A 14723-nucleotide genomic window follows, 5' to 3' on the forward strand; every position below is an offset into this window, starting at 1 on the left:
CCTGAAGGATCCAGGGGTCTACTTGCGAGTGAGCCCACTGCGCACTGAAATTCACTGAGAACGGGCCCCCACCGTGCCTGAACTTGTAAAGCCCTAGCGTCATACTGAGGGCTTGGCAGCGGTGGAAAAGGGTTTCTGTTCCTGGGAACTGGCTGATCTCTGCAGCCATTTTCCTCTCCCTCTGTCACGAGCAGAAAAGAGGAACCCTTTTGTCCGCTTGCCAACCAGGACTGCGCCTGATAATACGGCGTCTTATTTTGAGAGGCGACCTAGGGTACATCCCCTTTTTTAAGGCAATACTTCCAAATGCCGTTTGGAATCCCTGACCACTTTACTAGAATACAAAACACTTATACTTGATGCCAGTCGGCAAATATTCCGCTGTGCATCATGCATATATAGAAAAGCATCTTTTAATTGCTCTATAGGCAATAATATACTGTATCTAGGATATCAATATTTCCAGTCAGGGAATCCGACCACGCCACCCAGCACTGCACATCCAGGCTGAGGCGATTGCTGGTCGCAGTATAACACCAGTATGTGTGTAAATACATTTTAGGATACCCTCCTGCTTTTTATCAGCAGGATCCTTAAGGGCGGCCATCTCAAGAGAGGGTAGAGCCCTTGTTCTTACAATCGTGTGAGCGCCTTATCCCCTGTAGGGGGTGTTTCCCAACGCACCCTAACCTCTGGCGGGAAAAGGTATACTGCCAATAACTTTTTAGAATTATCAATTGTTATCGGAGGAAAACCCACGCATCATCACACACCTCATTTTATTTTTCAGAGTCAGGAAAACTATAGGAAGTTTTTCCTCACCAAACATAATACCCCTTTTTTGGTGGTATTCATATTATCAGAAAAGTGTAAACATTTACCATTGCCTCAATCATGCAATGTGTGGCCCTATTGGAAATCACGGTGGTCTCTTCACCGTCGACACAGGAGCCAGTATCCGTGTCGGCGTCTGTATCTGAGGTAACGGGCGCTTTAGAGCCCCTGTATGAGACGTCTGGACAGGCACAAGCTGAGTAGCCGGCTGTCTCATGTCAACCACTGTCTTTTATACAAAGCTGACACTGTCACGCAATTTCAACAGTACATCCACTCAGGTGTCGACCCCCTAGGGGGTGACAACACTATTACAGACACTCTACTCCGTCTCCACATAATTTTTCTCCTCATACATGTCGACACAAAAGTACCGACACACAGCACACACACAGGGAATGCTCTGATAGAGGACAGGACCCCACTAGCCCTTTGGGGAGACAGAGGGAGAGTTTGCCAGCACACACCAGAGCGCTATATATATACAGGGATAACCTTATATAAGTGTTTTTCCCTTTATAGCTGCTGTATTGTTTATACTGCGCCTAATTTGTGCCCCCCTCTCTTTTTTAACCCCTTTCTGTAGTGTAGTGACTGCAGGGGAGAGCCAGGGAGCTTCCCTCCAACTGAGCTGTGAGGGAAAATGGCGCCAGTGTGCTGAGGAGATAGGCTCCGCCCCTTTCTCGGCGTCCTTATCATCCGTTTTTTTTATATGTTTAGGCAGGGGTTAAATGCATCCATATAGCCCAGGAGTTATATGTGATGCATTTATTTTAGCCATATAAGGTTTTATCGATTTATTGCGTCTCAGGGCGCTGCCCCCCCAGCGCCCTGCACCCTCAGTGACCGGAGTGTGAAGTGTGCTGAGAGCAATGGCGCACAGCTGCGGTGCTGTGCGCTACCTTATCTGAAGACAGGATCGTCTTCTGCCGCCGATTTCACCGGACCTCTTCGCTCTTCTGGCTCTGTAAGGGGGACGGCGGCGCGGCTCCGGTGACCCATCCAGGCTGAACCTGTGATCGTCCCTCTGGAGCTAATGTCCAGTAGCCTAAAAAACCCGATCCACTCTGCACTCAGGTGAGTCCGTTTCTTCTCCCCTTAGTCCCACGATGCAGTGAGCCTGTTGCCAGCAGGTCTCACTGAAAATAATAAACCTAAACTAAAACTTTCACAAAGAGCTCAGGAGAGCCCCTAGTGTGCACCCTTCTCGTCGGGCACAGAAATCTAACTGAGGCTTGGAGGAGGGTCATAGGGGGAGGAGCCAGTGCACACCAGCTAGTCCTAAAGCTTTCTTTAGATGTGCCCAGTCTCCTGCGGAGCCGCTATCCCCATGGTCCTTACGGAGTTCCCAGCATCCACTAGGACGTCAGAGAAATGGGATTTAACCCAGTAAATAGAGTAAACAGACCCTAAAAATCAAAAAAGTAGGAATAAATAACCTAATGGGACTCCCAAGATCAAAATAAAATAAAATACCAAGAATATACTATTACTGGTCTGTCAGTCTCAGAGGTATGAACAGGAATAATGCAGTCTAGGTAGTTGGGGAGAAGCTGCGGTCTCACAGGATCTCACCAGAAGTGCATTATAAATAGAATTGCTTATAGAGAACTGATTTTCTGGCTATAATCTATCTGCAAGATGACTTAAGAATTCACCCACCTAATCAGAGAGATGTGTGCTGTATGTATGTGTACATTACATTAAAGAATACCTTTAAGTTTTATAAATCTTTACACAGCTGAAAACAAAATCTAGAGATATAATATCCTGTCATCACTGATCCAATTTTCAGTGGAGATACTTTAGTGAGTCCATACATTAAAATGGTCAGTGCACTAGCAAGATTAGTACTGCAATTTTCTAAGGACATGGGTGTCAATGATACTGTAGGTCAGAGAAACGCAGAACAGCTATGATATGAAGGCCATGAATAAAGAGATTTAGATAACATAAGGTAAGAATGAAAGTAATTCAAGTATGGAACTTTTAATTCAGCTGTTTCTCCAAGGATGTGTAGTATTTACAAATGTAAGTCATACTTTGGTCACCAGCTGGCCACTGACAATCTGTTGACAAGTACAAAGCCTCTAGCGCTTCAAATAACTTCAGCACAGCGCTCATTATCCCCGCACCCTGGAGTTGTCAGCAGTACATGCTGTTATGCTCAGGCAGATCCCAGTACTGCTCTGCAAACCTCTACATGTCAAAACAGCTGCAGGGTTGCACTATGAATCCATAGTGCCATCAGCAACTATCAGGACTGGAGCTCTAACATAAATATCAGTTATCCTGTGTACTTCATTTATTTCCACAACAAGCTAATGAAACAGTGACACTACGAGTTGGAGTTGCTGGGCATGTATCAAAGTAATAATTCTGTATTAACTGCTGTTTGCATTATTCTTGTTCAGTGAGAAGCACTCAGCGTTGCCTGCATCAATTTCACTGCAAGGTAACATGAGCCTGCAGTCTCTAGAACCTGCCGTGGCTCAGTAGGAGGCCTGAACTCTAACATGCTCTGCTGCGCATACGCCCCCTGCTAGCGCGTCTGTCCTCCCCACCGCTCTAGCTGTATGGACGTGTTCTCAGACTCCTGTAGACAAGAAAGCCTTGAGAAACCTATGGCCACTGCAAGTACCCTGTACCATCACCGCTTACATAAGTTACTGTGCCACTAACCACCAGGTTTTAGGTCATCTTATTGCCCAGCAATACCCTTGCGCTATAAGCAGTACCATACAGTGAACATACCCGTTTATCCTTGTATCCTTATACTACTTGTTGTTATGCCTGGTTAAATAAACCTTAGATCTGGTGTACAGTCACCATTCTTCTGTGCAACATAATAAATAAATATAGGTTGCAGCTACAGGAGAATTATATATATATATATATATATATATATCACAAAAGAAATGACATATAATCATTTGAATGAGTAAGTTGTGACTTGTTACAACCCCAGATAATAGACAGATAGAGACATCTCTCACTTGTACTGCTGGTGATCTTTTGTGCTTCTGGTCTTGGCCATAAACCTCTCTGCTAATTTTTCCAGATTCCGGGAATACTCAGTCTCGATTTCTGCTTTCTTGCGGAAGAAGTCCTGCAGGTCTTGAAGGAGCTGAACTCTCATCTCAGTCTGTTGCTCCAAGCATTTTTGTTGTTCCACTAGTTGAGCTCTAATCTCTGCAAAAGAAAACAAATATAAAAGCCTTGAACCAAAATGCCAAATTCACTACAATGCCGCAAATAAACAAAATGAGGGAAAAACAATGAGTTACACATTGTGGCAGTTAACTGGCAGCTAAATTTAAATGTTCATGTAACCTACACATTACAGGAGCTGCAATTTACAAACCGACTCAATATTCATGAGAAGGCTTCACTGAGAACTAGTCTAATGCATGAAGCACTAGTCCCTAGTGAAGGGATAGGCAGTCTCTACACTGCGTAGGTAACTGGTACCCTTTAATTGCACGTACAACTGTGTATCATACGTAATAAGTCCACGGGTAGTAGACCTGCACTTCTGGGATAAATGGAAAGCCATATCTTGCTGTGAAGAAGCGAAGTGAAGATAAATATGAGCATAGGTACAAGAGGCAGAAGATTATTAATTGTAAACAAAAATATTATTCAGAGTGGATGGCCCCATCATATGGAGGTGCCAGGTACACAGCTAAACATCTAATTATACATCTATGTGCTTTAGAGCTTAAACAAATCGCAAACATCTGCACATATGCAGATAACTAGGAGTAAACTGTAATAGTGTGAATAGATTTTGTCATCCTGTGCAAGAAAAAGCAAGTTTTATCTGTCAGGACATAATAAAGGTGTTTTAAAGAGATCACATCTGATAACTGTGGTGCTTGGAAAGAAACCAACAACATTCTTTTCAAATTCTGTCTTAGACAATTTAACATGCCAACTGGCACAGACATGGTGGCATGTGGTAATTTGTATGTAGTGCTTGGATCTCTAAATAAGCAGTTCAGCAGCAACATGGAAGCTCAGACATCTTTCCCAAATCAACTAGATTATATGCAAACGCCAAGCAGAGCAGACACTATATACGTAAAGACCACATGCTACAGTTGTCTCTTGTCCACACTCAGGTTTAAACAATGCTGCCACACTATTATGTCTGTAAAGTACACATACATAAGCAGAGACAAGGAAATTGCATTTATTGTTAGGGAATAATAAATAATATTTTCTTCTTACAGTTTCCATTAGTTTGTCCCAGATGTTTAATTAATCAACTGAAAATGTAAAAGCAATGTTTCTAGTATGTTCTATTCATATTCTTAATCATACTGCCTGATAAAGAACATGTGTATACACCATATCTAATGTTAACAATTAAAAAAACAAGTATTAGTAAATAAAAGTATTTCATTTAGTAAAAACAAAAAAAATATATCGGCCTCAAATGTCCACATTATGGTATAGGTCAGTGGTTTCCAAACTTTTTTCAATCACGGCGCCCTAGAATATCTGAATTTTTTTCACGGCGCCCCTAGGCCAAATATTTCTTATTGAGACATTTAGAAAGAAATATTACATTAAGTAGATTGCGTTTATAGGTCATCCTTAGGGTCAGCTGTGTGGTGAGGGACAGGATTTGCTTCTGTTTGGCCACATAGGTTATGACTGGCAGCCACCAGTTCTGGTTTTGCCTATTATATTGACCATGAATAATTTGAATTGGTCCTGGCCCACCAACCCAGGGCACCCCTGCAAGTGTCCCCAGGCACCCCAGGGAGCCACGGCACACAGTTTGGGAACCTCTGGTATAGGTATATCTCCCTAGAAAAGCAGCTTGCACAGCTTTAAATGGGACTGCGGATACAGGGCCTAATTCAGACCTGATCGCAGCAGCAAACTCTTTCTACAATGGGCAAAACCATGTGCACTGCAGGGGGCAGATATAATATTTGCAGAGAGTTAGATTTGGGTGGGTTATATTGTTTCTGTGCAGGGTAAATACTGGCTGCTTCATTTTTACACTGCAATCTAAATTTCAGTTTGAACACACCCCACCCAAATCTAACTCTCTCTGCACATGTTATATCTGCGCTCACTGCAGTGCACATGGTTTTGCCAATTAGAGAAAAATGCTGCTGCTGCGATCAGGTCTGAATTAGGCCCACAGTCTGCAATGTCTCACTTCCTGGATACTGGCATAATATATTTTATGTACTTAAGGGGGGTACTCACGGAGCGTTCGCTGCTTAAAATCTAAGCAATCTGACTAGATTGCTTAGATTTTAAGCAGTGATCACTCCGTGTGTACCCCCCACAGCGATAGCGATGCGCAGCCACGCGCATCGATATCGCTGGTGCTAGACAGGCCAATCTAGCAGGTCGCTCACTTCACCCGCTCGACCCCCACCCCCCACCCCCCCACCCACCCCCCAACGAGGCACACATTGCGCTGTGCTGAGCGGGGGAGAGATGTGTGCTGAGCGGGGTTCGCTCAGCACACCTCTCCCTACATCTGCCCGTGAATACGGGCCTTTACACTTATTTCACCCAGCCTCATTAATGTCCTGAAAATTACACTAGACGATAAAGTGGACGATATGATCGAGACAGATATATAATTTACGATATTGTCCAGTATGTATGCACTATGTTGCTGACAATGTGCGCTCCTGCATGACATCTCTCCTCCATGCATGTCCGATATCGCCAGCGAGGGCCATGTTGCACCCGCGTCACTCGCTGCATTGGCAAGTGTGTATGCACTTGCCGATGCAACCAGCCCACTGGGACCAGACACACACAATACCGCTGGGTACACACACAATCATCTAGTGTGTACCCAGCTTTGGAAAACATTGGTGCTGTCTTTAGCACAGTGGTTCCCAAATGCAGTCCTCAAGGCACTCCAACAGTCCATGTTTTAGGGCTATTCCCCTTACATGCCAACATTCTGGCTGCGCAGCGGGGGGGAGGTGTGGGGGTGCTGAGGAAAGTGCAGGTGACTGCGGGGAGAAACGGCGTCCGGACAAGAGACATTTATTTAGTAACAGTTTCATATATAGCGCAGCATATTCCGTTGCGGTTTACAATTAGAATTGCCCACTCTTCCCGGAGGCCGGGAACCCCACCCGATTTTCAGGACACTCCCGGCCATTTCGGGTGAGTAGGCAAGTATAATATCCCCACTTATGCAAAGATGGTATAATCAAACTTACTGAAGTACCAATTAAAAAGGTACTGTGCTTAAGCATGGATATACTTAAAACCAGGACTGTTTGGAAACCACTGCTCTAGCATATTACTATACTGTTACAGCTGTAAGTTTCTGTGTCATTTGCACCATGTGCCACAGAATGTCTAGGCTGTAACCCAATCTCTGCTACCTTTGGAGAGCTTAAACAGGATTTGTGGTCCCCCATTAAACAGGGAATGCAAAAGTGAAAGTGTAAACTGCACACACCAAGAATGCCCTCCATCTACTCACTTCCATTCATAAGAAAGAAAAAAATATTAGGACACAAACTTTGTACACAGATGGACATGCTTCCTGCAAATGACAGTGCATTCACATAAACATAGTGGTAATGATCATCATATTAAAAGAGGAACAAAGTGGAAGTAAGGGGGATTTGTGCCTATAAGATCATATGAGAAATAAGACAACCAAGCACATAAATATGTTTATGTGTGACCTAAAATGTACGTCAGGAGTATTCAATACATGTCCATTCAGCTGCTGTGTAACTCAACTACCCAGCATATCCTACCACAGTTTTGCTATTAGGCCACGCTAAAATTGTCAAAGGGCTGGGATACATATGCTGTTTTCAGATCGCAAATGCCGGATCCTACCCAGTAAGAGAAACGTGTCCTTACCGGGTGGAATCCGGCATTTGCTCTCCTCTGCTGGCTTTCCGACCCGGCAATATACCGGGTCAGTTGCCATAGCAGCGGGGGGCACAGCAGCAGCAGGGGTGGAGGGAGATGAGCTCATCTCCTGCGCCGCCTCTCCCTATGCTGTGAACGGGAGCCGTGTCGCATCGGAACGGCTCCCATTCACACTGCACCTGACCCGGTATTCAACCCGGTAATAACTCTTCTTTTTAACCGGGTTGAATTACCGGGTCAGGCGACCCGCTAATTCGGCAAAGGCGCTTTCACATCGCACACTGACCCGTTTCGACACGGCAATATGCCGTGTCGATACCGGGTTATTTGTGCGATGTGAAAGGGGTAATAGTCACACTGTAACTGGAAAGTCAAGGGCTTGCCAATTAGTCCCAATCTGGCACACACCTCCCTCCCCCCCCCCCCCCCCCCCCTCGATACAGGCACTTATCAGTGATTATGCTTGGCGCACCTGAGCATAATCCACGCTAAGTGCCACGAAAATACATATGTCCACGGCTTTTCGCGGGACCTGTGTATTTCCGTATGAAAAACAGGTGTTTTTCACGGGACCTAATTGGATAGGGCGATATCGCAGGTAATTGGATACCCCCTTGGGCTCTTATAAGAAGGTACAATGTACACATGTCCATTATTAACTGTAAATTTAATAACAGTTTTGGTTATATTCCAAAACAGGCCGTTCCCAACCGGTATAGGTGGTGTGTTACAGTCTTAACGACTCACCCCATGTTGCCCTGGCTTTGTGTAGCATAGTATATTGGTTTTTCCAATTTATTGCGTTCAGGGGTAGGACCACACCACCACAATTAGGCCGCACACCTTCAGTGGCAGTTCTTTACGGCCCTGCCCCAAAGTTTCAAACTGCAGGAAGGTTTATTACAGTTGCAATCATTTTGGAGGCATATGGAACACCTTACAAAAGATAGCACTTTTGTGTAACATTTGATACTGATAATTTAAAAGAAAAACCTGTCTCTGTTAGCTATGACATCTCCAATGCTCTGCAGATAGAAAGCAAGGATCCAGTAAGTGCTTCCCTTAATATAGATCTAAAAAAATAACTGTTTCCCTTATAAGTCACAAAAGGATACATGCTGTGAACTTAATGAACAGCTCAGTGGGTTGCTGAGATTTTTCATTGTAATATTTTCTACTAGGTTATTGAATGTTGTCCATGTTATGTAAATACACTGCAAAATACAATGGGGTATATGCAATTCACGGCGAATCGCGGCAATTTTTCGCCGTTTTTTTTTCCGACTCAATTCGCCAACCCCTTTCTCCCGAATGCCGGGACATCACGTGACTCCTGTCACTGAAGTCCCTTCAGCCAATCAGGAAGCGCTACTTCCGTGGCGCTCATCTGATTGGCTGTGCGCTGTCTGTGATGTGACAGCGCATCGCAAAGCCGCTCCATTACTTTCAATGGTGGGAACTTAGCGGCTAGCGGGGGGGTCACCCGCCGGTCAGCCGCTGACCGGCGGGTGACCTCACCGCTAGCCGCTAAGTTCCCACCATTGAATATAATGGACTGGGCTGTGCGATGCGCTGTCTGCTCAGACGCACAGAGCCAATCAGATGAGCGCAACGAAGTTGCGCTTCCTGATTGGCTATAGAGACCTTTCTGTGACAGCTGTCACTGACAGGTCTCTCTGCATTCGGGGATAGGGGTCCCATGTGTCAGCATGGGACCCCTTTCAGTCCGGCATGGAGCGGGTGTTCGGTTTTTTTTTTCTCCAAGTACGTGGATTTATCTCTGGAGCCTGGTTGAGGTGAGTATATTGATCTTTTATTTTCAGGTACCCCTGGATTCTACATGGAGAAGAGGACCGATGTCGGCGTGTGAACATAGGTAAGTATGTGTGTGTCGACGTATGAAATAAAGTTTTACATTCACGGTGTGTGTGTCCTGTTTTTATTTGGGTATTTTTTTTCCAGTAGTACTACAGGTACCAGCGGGCCCGTTTTTCTCCCGCATGCTGGTACTTGTGGTTCTCCAAGTACCAGCTTGCGGGGGAGGCTTGCTGGGACTTGTAGTACTGCTGGAAAAAACAATATTCTTTTCATGATCACAAAAGGCTATCAGCCCCCCCATCCGCAGCCCATTGGATGGGGGGGGACAGCCTCGGGCTTCACCGCTGGCCCTTGGGTGGCTGGGGGGGGGGGACCCCTTGATTGAAGGGGTCCCCACTCCCCCAGGGTACCCCGGCCAGGGGTGACTAGTTGGATATTTAATGCCACGGCCGCAGGGCACGGCATAAAAGTGACCCCCGGCTGTGGCATTATCTGTCCAGCTAGTGGAGCCCGATGCTGGTGTTAAAAATACGGGGGACCCCTACGCTTTTTGTCCCCCGTATTTTTGGCACCAGCACCAGGCGCAGAGCCCGGTGCTGGTTTTAAAAATACGGGGGATCCCCTGTCAATTTCCCCCCCGCATTTTTAGAACCAGGACCAGCTCGAAGAGCCCGAGGCTGGTTATGCTTTGGAGGGGGGACCCCACGCCATTTTTTTTTATGATTTCACCGTTCCAGCATAAAAAAAAAAAAAAAAAAAAAAAATATTTTAAAAAATATATAAATAATATTTGTGCCTCCAAAAAAAAAAAAAAAAAGTACCTAATCCCTTCTAATATAAATAGATCTGCTATTCCCCCAAAAAAAAAACACAAAAAAAAACATGTTTAAATTTTTTTTATTTGTTTTCACCCTCCAAAGTGTGGCGGATTGAAAATGACGAATTTGCTGTCTAAAAGCACTGCTGTCGAATTTCCAAACTTGAATTGAATATGCTTTGGTCGAATTGCAGCACTTGTATCATTGCAGAAAAGTCGAATTTGCAAAAATTCGAATTTCAAAAAGTCGAATTTTGAAAGTCCGTTTTTTGGTCGGAAAGCACTGAATTGCATAGGCGATTTTTTTTTTTGGTCGAAAATGACCCGAAATTCGACAATTTCGGGAATTCGACCGCAATTGCATATACCCCATAGTCTTATTTCTTAAATGGCTTTTAAAGTCTTTTTAACATTTTCTTCAAGAATAAAAGTAAAATCAAATCTGATGCTGTAAACTGTTAAGGGCCCCATACACTAGAAAGATAATGCCCGATTCCAGCCAATTTCGGGCATTTGGGCCGATATATCGGGTGAAATCGGGCATTTTGGAGGTGTTTCCGATCCGATGCTTGTTCCTGTGAGGGTTGGATCGGCTCCCTAGATCGTTAGTGCTGCCCTCGTGATATGTCGGTTCCCGCAGGCATGGCTGGGATCGCATACGATATATTGCATGCAAAATGTACCAAAACGTATGGAATCGTATGGAACCACTCCCGGGAAGCTCCCAGGTGAGTTCAAGGGAAATAGCCTCCGACATATCATTCTAGTGTATGGGGCCCTTAACATGCACCTGGTAATGCGGCAACTGCCAATCATGTAGTTGGGGCTTGTTATCTAATGTACTGATACAGTCATTTCCAATATGATGTGTGCAAGAGATGATAAAGGCACGGCCAAAGGCTCTGCAACTGCTCTGTGCAAAGCACATGGAAAGAAGTGGATTCATGCTAATGAATGGAGGTGTCCTGTTCAGCAACTCAAACACATGAAATGTGCTTATGTACTCAATGCAGTGGTCATGAATTCAGCAGGGCTGTATGGAATTAAATGAATCCTGCACAATGCAGCAAAACTGCATGTTTAAAAAAATACATATTCCATATATAAAGATGCATTCCTACCCATTTTACCTAGAATAGGTCCTTTCTCTGACTGATCCAGCACCAGACACACTCTCCACCATGCAACACTGTACAGTGCGCTGGCAGGGACTCTGAGCTCTCTCAGACGACTTCCTGACATAAGGCCTGACTCAGAGATGTACGCTAATGCCACCACAGCTGCAAACTTGTACAAAAAGTATGGACATGTCACAGCTGCCAGGATTAGCATAGAGATGTCTACTGACGGCATCTCTGAACCTTGCATACAAAGGCGCAACCATCGGGGACACACTGGTTACACGGGATGCGGTTATGTGACCGGCGGTCAGGAGTCCGCCAGTCACAATACAGACGCCGAGATCCAAAAGCCTGAATAGCCCGCCGGTCGGCATGCCGACCAACAGGGACTATTCCCTCTTGTGGGTGTCCACAACACCCATAGAGTGGGAATAGAACCTGTGGCAAGCGCCGCAAGTCACCAAGCTCACTGCAAGGTGAGCGCAGCGAGCCCGCAAGGGACTATGTTGCGCTCTGCCCCCCCTTTGGCCTTCTAACAGCCGGGATCCCAGCATCTCTTTCCTGACCTCCGGTCACCCGAACCCAACCCGGTTACACACTGAAATTCTTAGTAACCTTATGGTCGTGAAGCATGGCCGCTGGCAGTATGATGCCAGAGCAATTGTAACGGTGTACGGGATCGCAGTCACAAGCAGTGACACATACCCAGGAACAGCCGCAGCACGCCTGCAATTGAGTTGCCACGCCACTGTTACCTCCCACAAATGGTTCCTTACTGTCAATTATTTTGCATTTAAATCCTCACTGTGACAACTGTCGCAGGGCCATCTCAGGACATGCGCAGTGCAACTTATATGAATGAACAGTGGCAAAAAGAGAGAAAAAAAATCGCTCCATTGTGTACAACATTGATAGGCACAACATACAAAATCCACACAGTTAGGGGTATATTTACTAATGTGGAATTTTTTTTTAGAAGTCGATATGTTGCCCATAGCAACCAGATTCTACTTCTCCTTTATCTAGCACCTTCTAGCAGATAGAAGATAATAGCTAGAATCTGAAGAAAATGTTGACTAGGCACCGGGCAGCCTATCAGTCATTTATTTATCTACTTGTAGTAAAAGTTTCATAGTGGTGGAGAAACCCTTCCATAAATTCACAGTGCAGATTAAATATGCTTTAGAGATGAAGACTTTGGGCCTTTCATATGATTCAGTATGAAAAGCTGGCGGTAAGTATCCCGATCACGGGAGAGGTGCGTTAGGTACCATAACCTATCTCCCCTACGCCCTAACCCTCACTGTGCACAGCCTAACCCTAACCTCCCCTATTGGTGCCTAAACCTAAACCTCCCCCCTTAGTGCCTAACCCTAACATTCCCCCGGTGGTGCCTAAAACTAATCCCACCCCCTCCTGCAGCCTAAACCTAAGGCGGCCATGAATACTTACCTTTGGGATCCTGACTGTCGGGATCCCGTCGTCTGTGTTCTTGCGGCTGTCGGTATTACGGAGGCTGGGATCCTGAAAGTATGCTCTTTCAAACTCTACCTCGGCCGCCTCCCCTATGATAAAGTTGGCATGAGTATGTTATGGATGGTGAAGGACCTGACTCGACCCCCAAGGTCCATGGATACCACTTTAATTTAGCCTTACTGAACCAGATTTCCATTGCACACCACAACAAGCACCACCATCTTAAATGGTTGCCATGTATTCTTATCTAATGTAATTCCTGTTGCTCAATAAAAAAACAACAACTTTGTTTATGTGGATGCTCTGATGCATAACTCTGGTACTCCCTTCACTATTCTTTTTTTCTGTACCCATTCCCCAATTTCTTTATTCTTTTTGTTATTGAAAATAAATAAACAACAATCTGCACAGGGGTAAGTCAAAATGAATACAACCCTAAAGAGGTTTTTTTTATCCGTAAAAGAGAATACTTTGGTGTGTAGATGTTTTGAAAAGCTGTGTTATGGCTGGCGCTTCTGGGAATAATAAAGCAGCCAAAACACAAGAAGCATTAAGAAATTCAAACCAAGCACAAAGTGATCAGTAAAACTAGCCAAGTTTAGAAAAAACTCAGTAATGACTTTTGCCCAAAGACTATGTTAAGAAAATGATGAAAAAGTCAAGTAAAAGACTGGCCAAGAAATAAGTGAATGACTGCACAGACCGCTACGTTTTCCTGGTAAATGAGTCGCAGCCAAATCCTTTATTTGTTTTTCTTTAAAACTCCAGAAAACACAGTAAAAACCTAGAGGATAATCTCTAAACCCATTATGCACTTCTAAATAACACACATGGCCAAGATAGCATTATAAAGTCTATGCTACAATTAAATATTGACCAAGTCCATGTGATGCAGAAACAATAATGTAAGTTTATTTACAACTAAGATCATCTGAAGAAGTGAATATTTAAAAATTATGATTTCGCTGAAGCCGTGTAATCTAAATTACTTGTCAAGCCGGACTGACAGATTTCTTTTCTAGATAAAAGGTAACTACAAGTGATAGAATACACTCTTCTGTAAATTATATAATTTGAGAAGTCACCAATTGGGACAGTTTTCTGGATGTGCCAAAATCAGTCACTGCAAATTTGTTCGCAGTTAGGGCGGGATTTACTATAAGCCATCGCCGCCTACCGCAGCGATACTAATCGCATATGTACTAACATATGCGATTAGTATCGCAATGCGGTATAGGAGGCCCCCCGCGATGATGTCTGCCGGGGTCTGCGGGGGTCTCCGTCACATCCCAGACGCGGGAGATGACGTGTGCAGGGAGTCCCCGGACTCCTCCTCCTCCCCCCTGCAGCCGGAAGGAGACAAGGCTGTGATGCGGGGGAGAAGGAGGAGGGGGGCCGCACCAGCAGCAGCTCAGGTATGCCGGGGGGGTCGTCGTGAGCGGCGGGGATGCGGCGTGGGCGGTAAGAATCCCATAGGCTTCTATAGGGTATCGCTATAAAAAGATGGCGATACCCTATGAGGCGAAAACGCGGCGGTTTCGGGAGTTAGTACATATGAAAATGCGGTAAAACGGGGGTTTTACCGCATTTTCCCTTTAGTAAATCCCGCCCTTAGAGTTTAGGAGAACCACCTATCTGCGTCCAGTGTTTTAGCTTTTGTAAGTAAGTGACAGATGTGAGATGCCAGCAGTGGGCATCTCTAAGCTCAAGGTGGCGTCTGAGTCATTAGCATATTTTTTCAATTGCACAGTGATTGAAAACACATCTGTGAA

The 14723-nt window shown here is 45.0% G+C and overlaps 1 protein-coding gene across 5 annotated transcripts in view; it reads right to left on the reverse strand.

Annotated features, from left to right (window-relative positions):
• Positions 1 to 14723, reverse strand: part of SRGAP1 (SLIT-ROBO Rho GTPase activating protein 1) — a 291433-nt gene that overhangs the window by 163786 nt on the left and 112924 nt on the right. For all 5 annotated transcript variants that reach the window (XM_063927572.1, XM_063927574.1, XM_063927573.1 and 2 more), the window contains exon 2: positions 3831 to 4026. In XM_063927572.1, the coding sequence (XP_063783642.1) occupies positions 3831 to 4026 (196 nt within the window). The remainder of the gene's footprint in view (positions 1 to 3830; positions 4027 to 14723) is intronic.

This window comes from Pseudophryne corroboree, chromosome 6 (genome assembly GCF_028390025.1).
Source record: "Pseudophryne corroboree isolate aPseCor3 chromosome 6, aPseCor3.hap2, whole genome shotgun sequence".
In the NCBI taxonomy this organism is placed as follows: Eukaryota; Metazoa; Chordata; class Amphibia; order Anura; family Myobatrachidae; genus Pseudophryne; species Pseudophryne corroboree.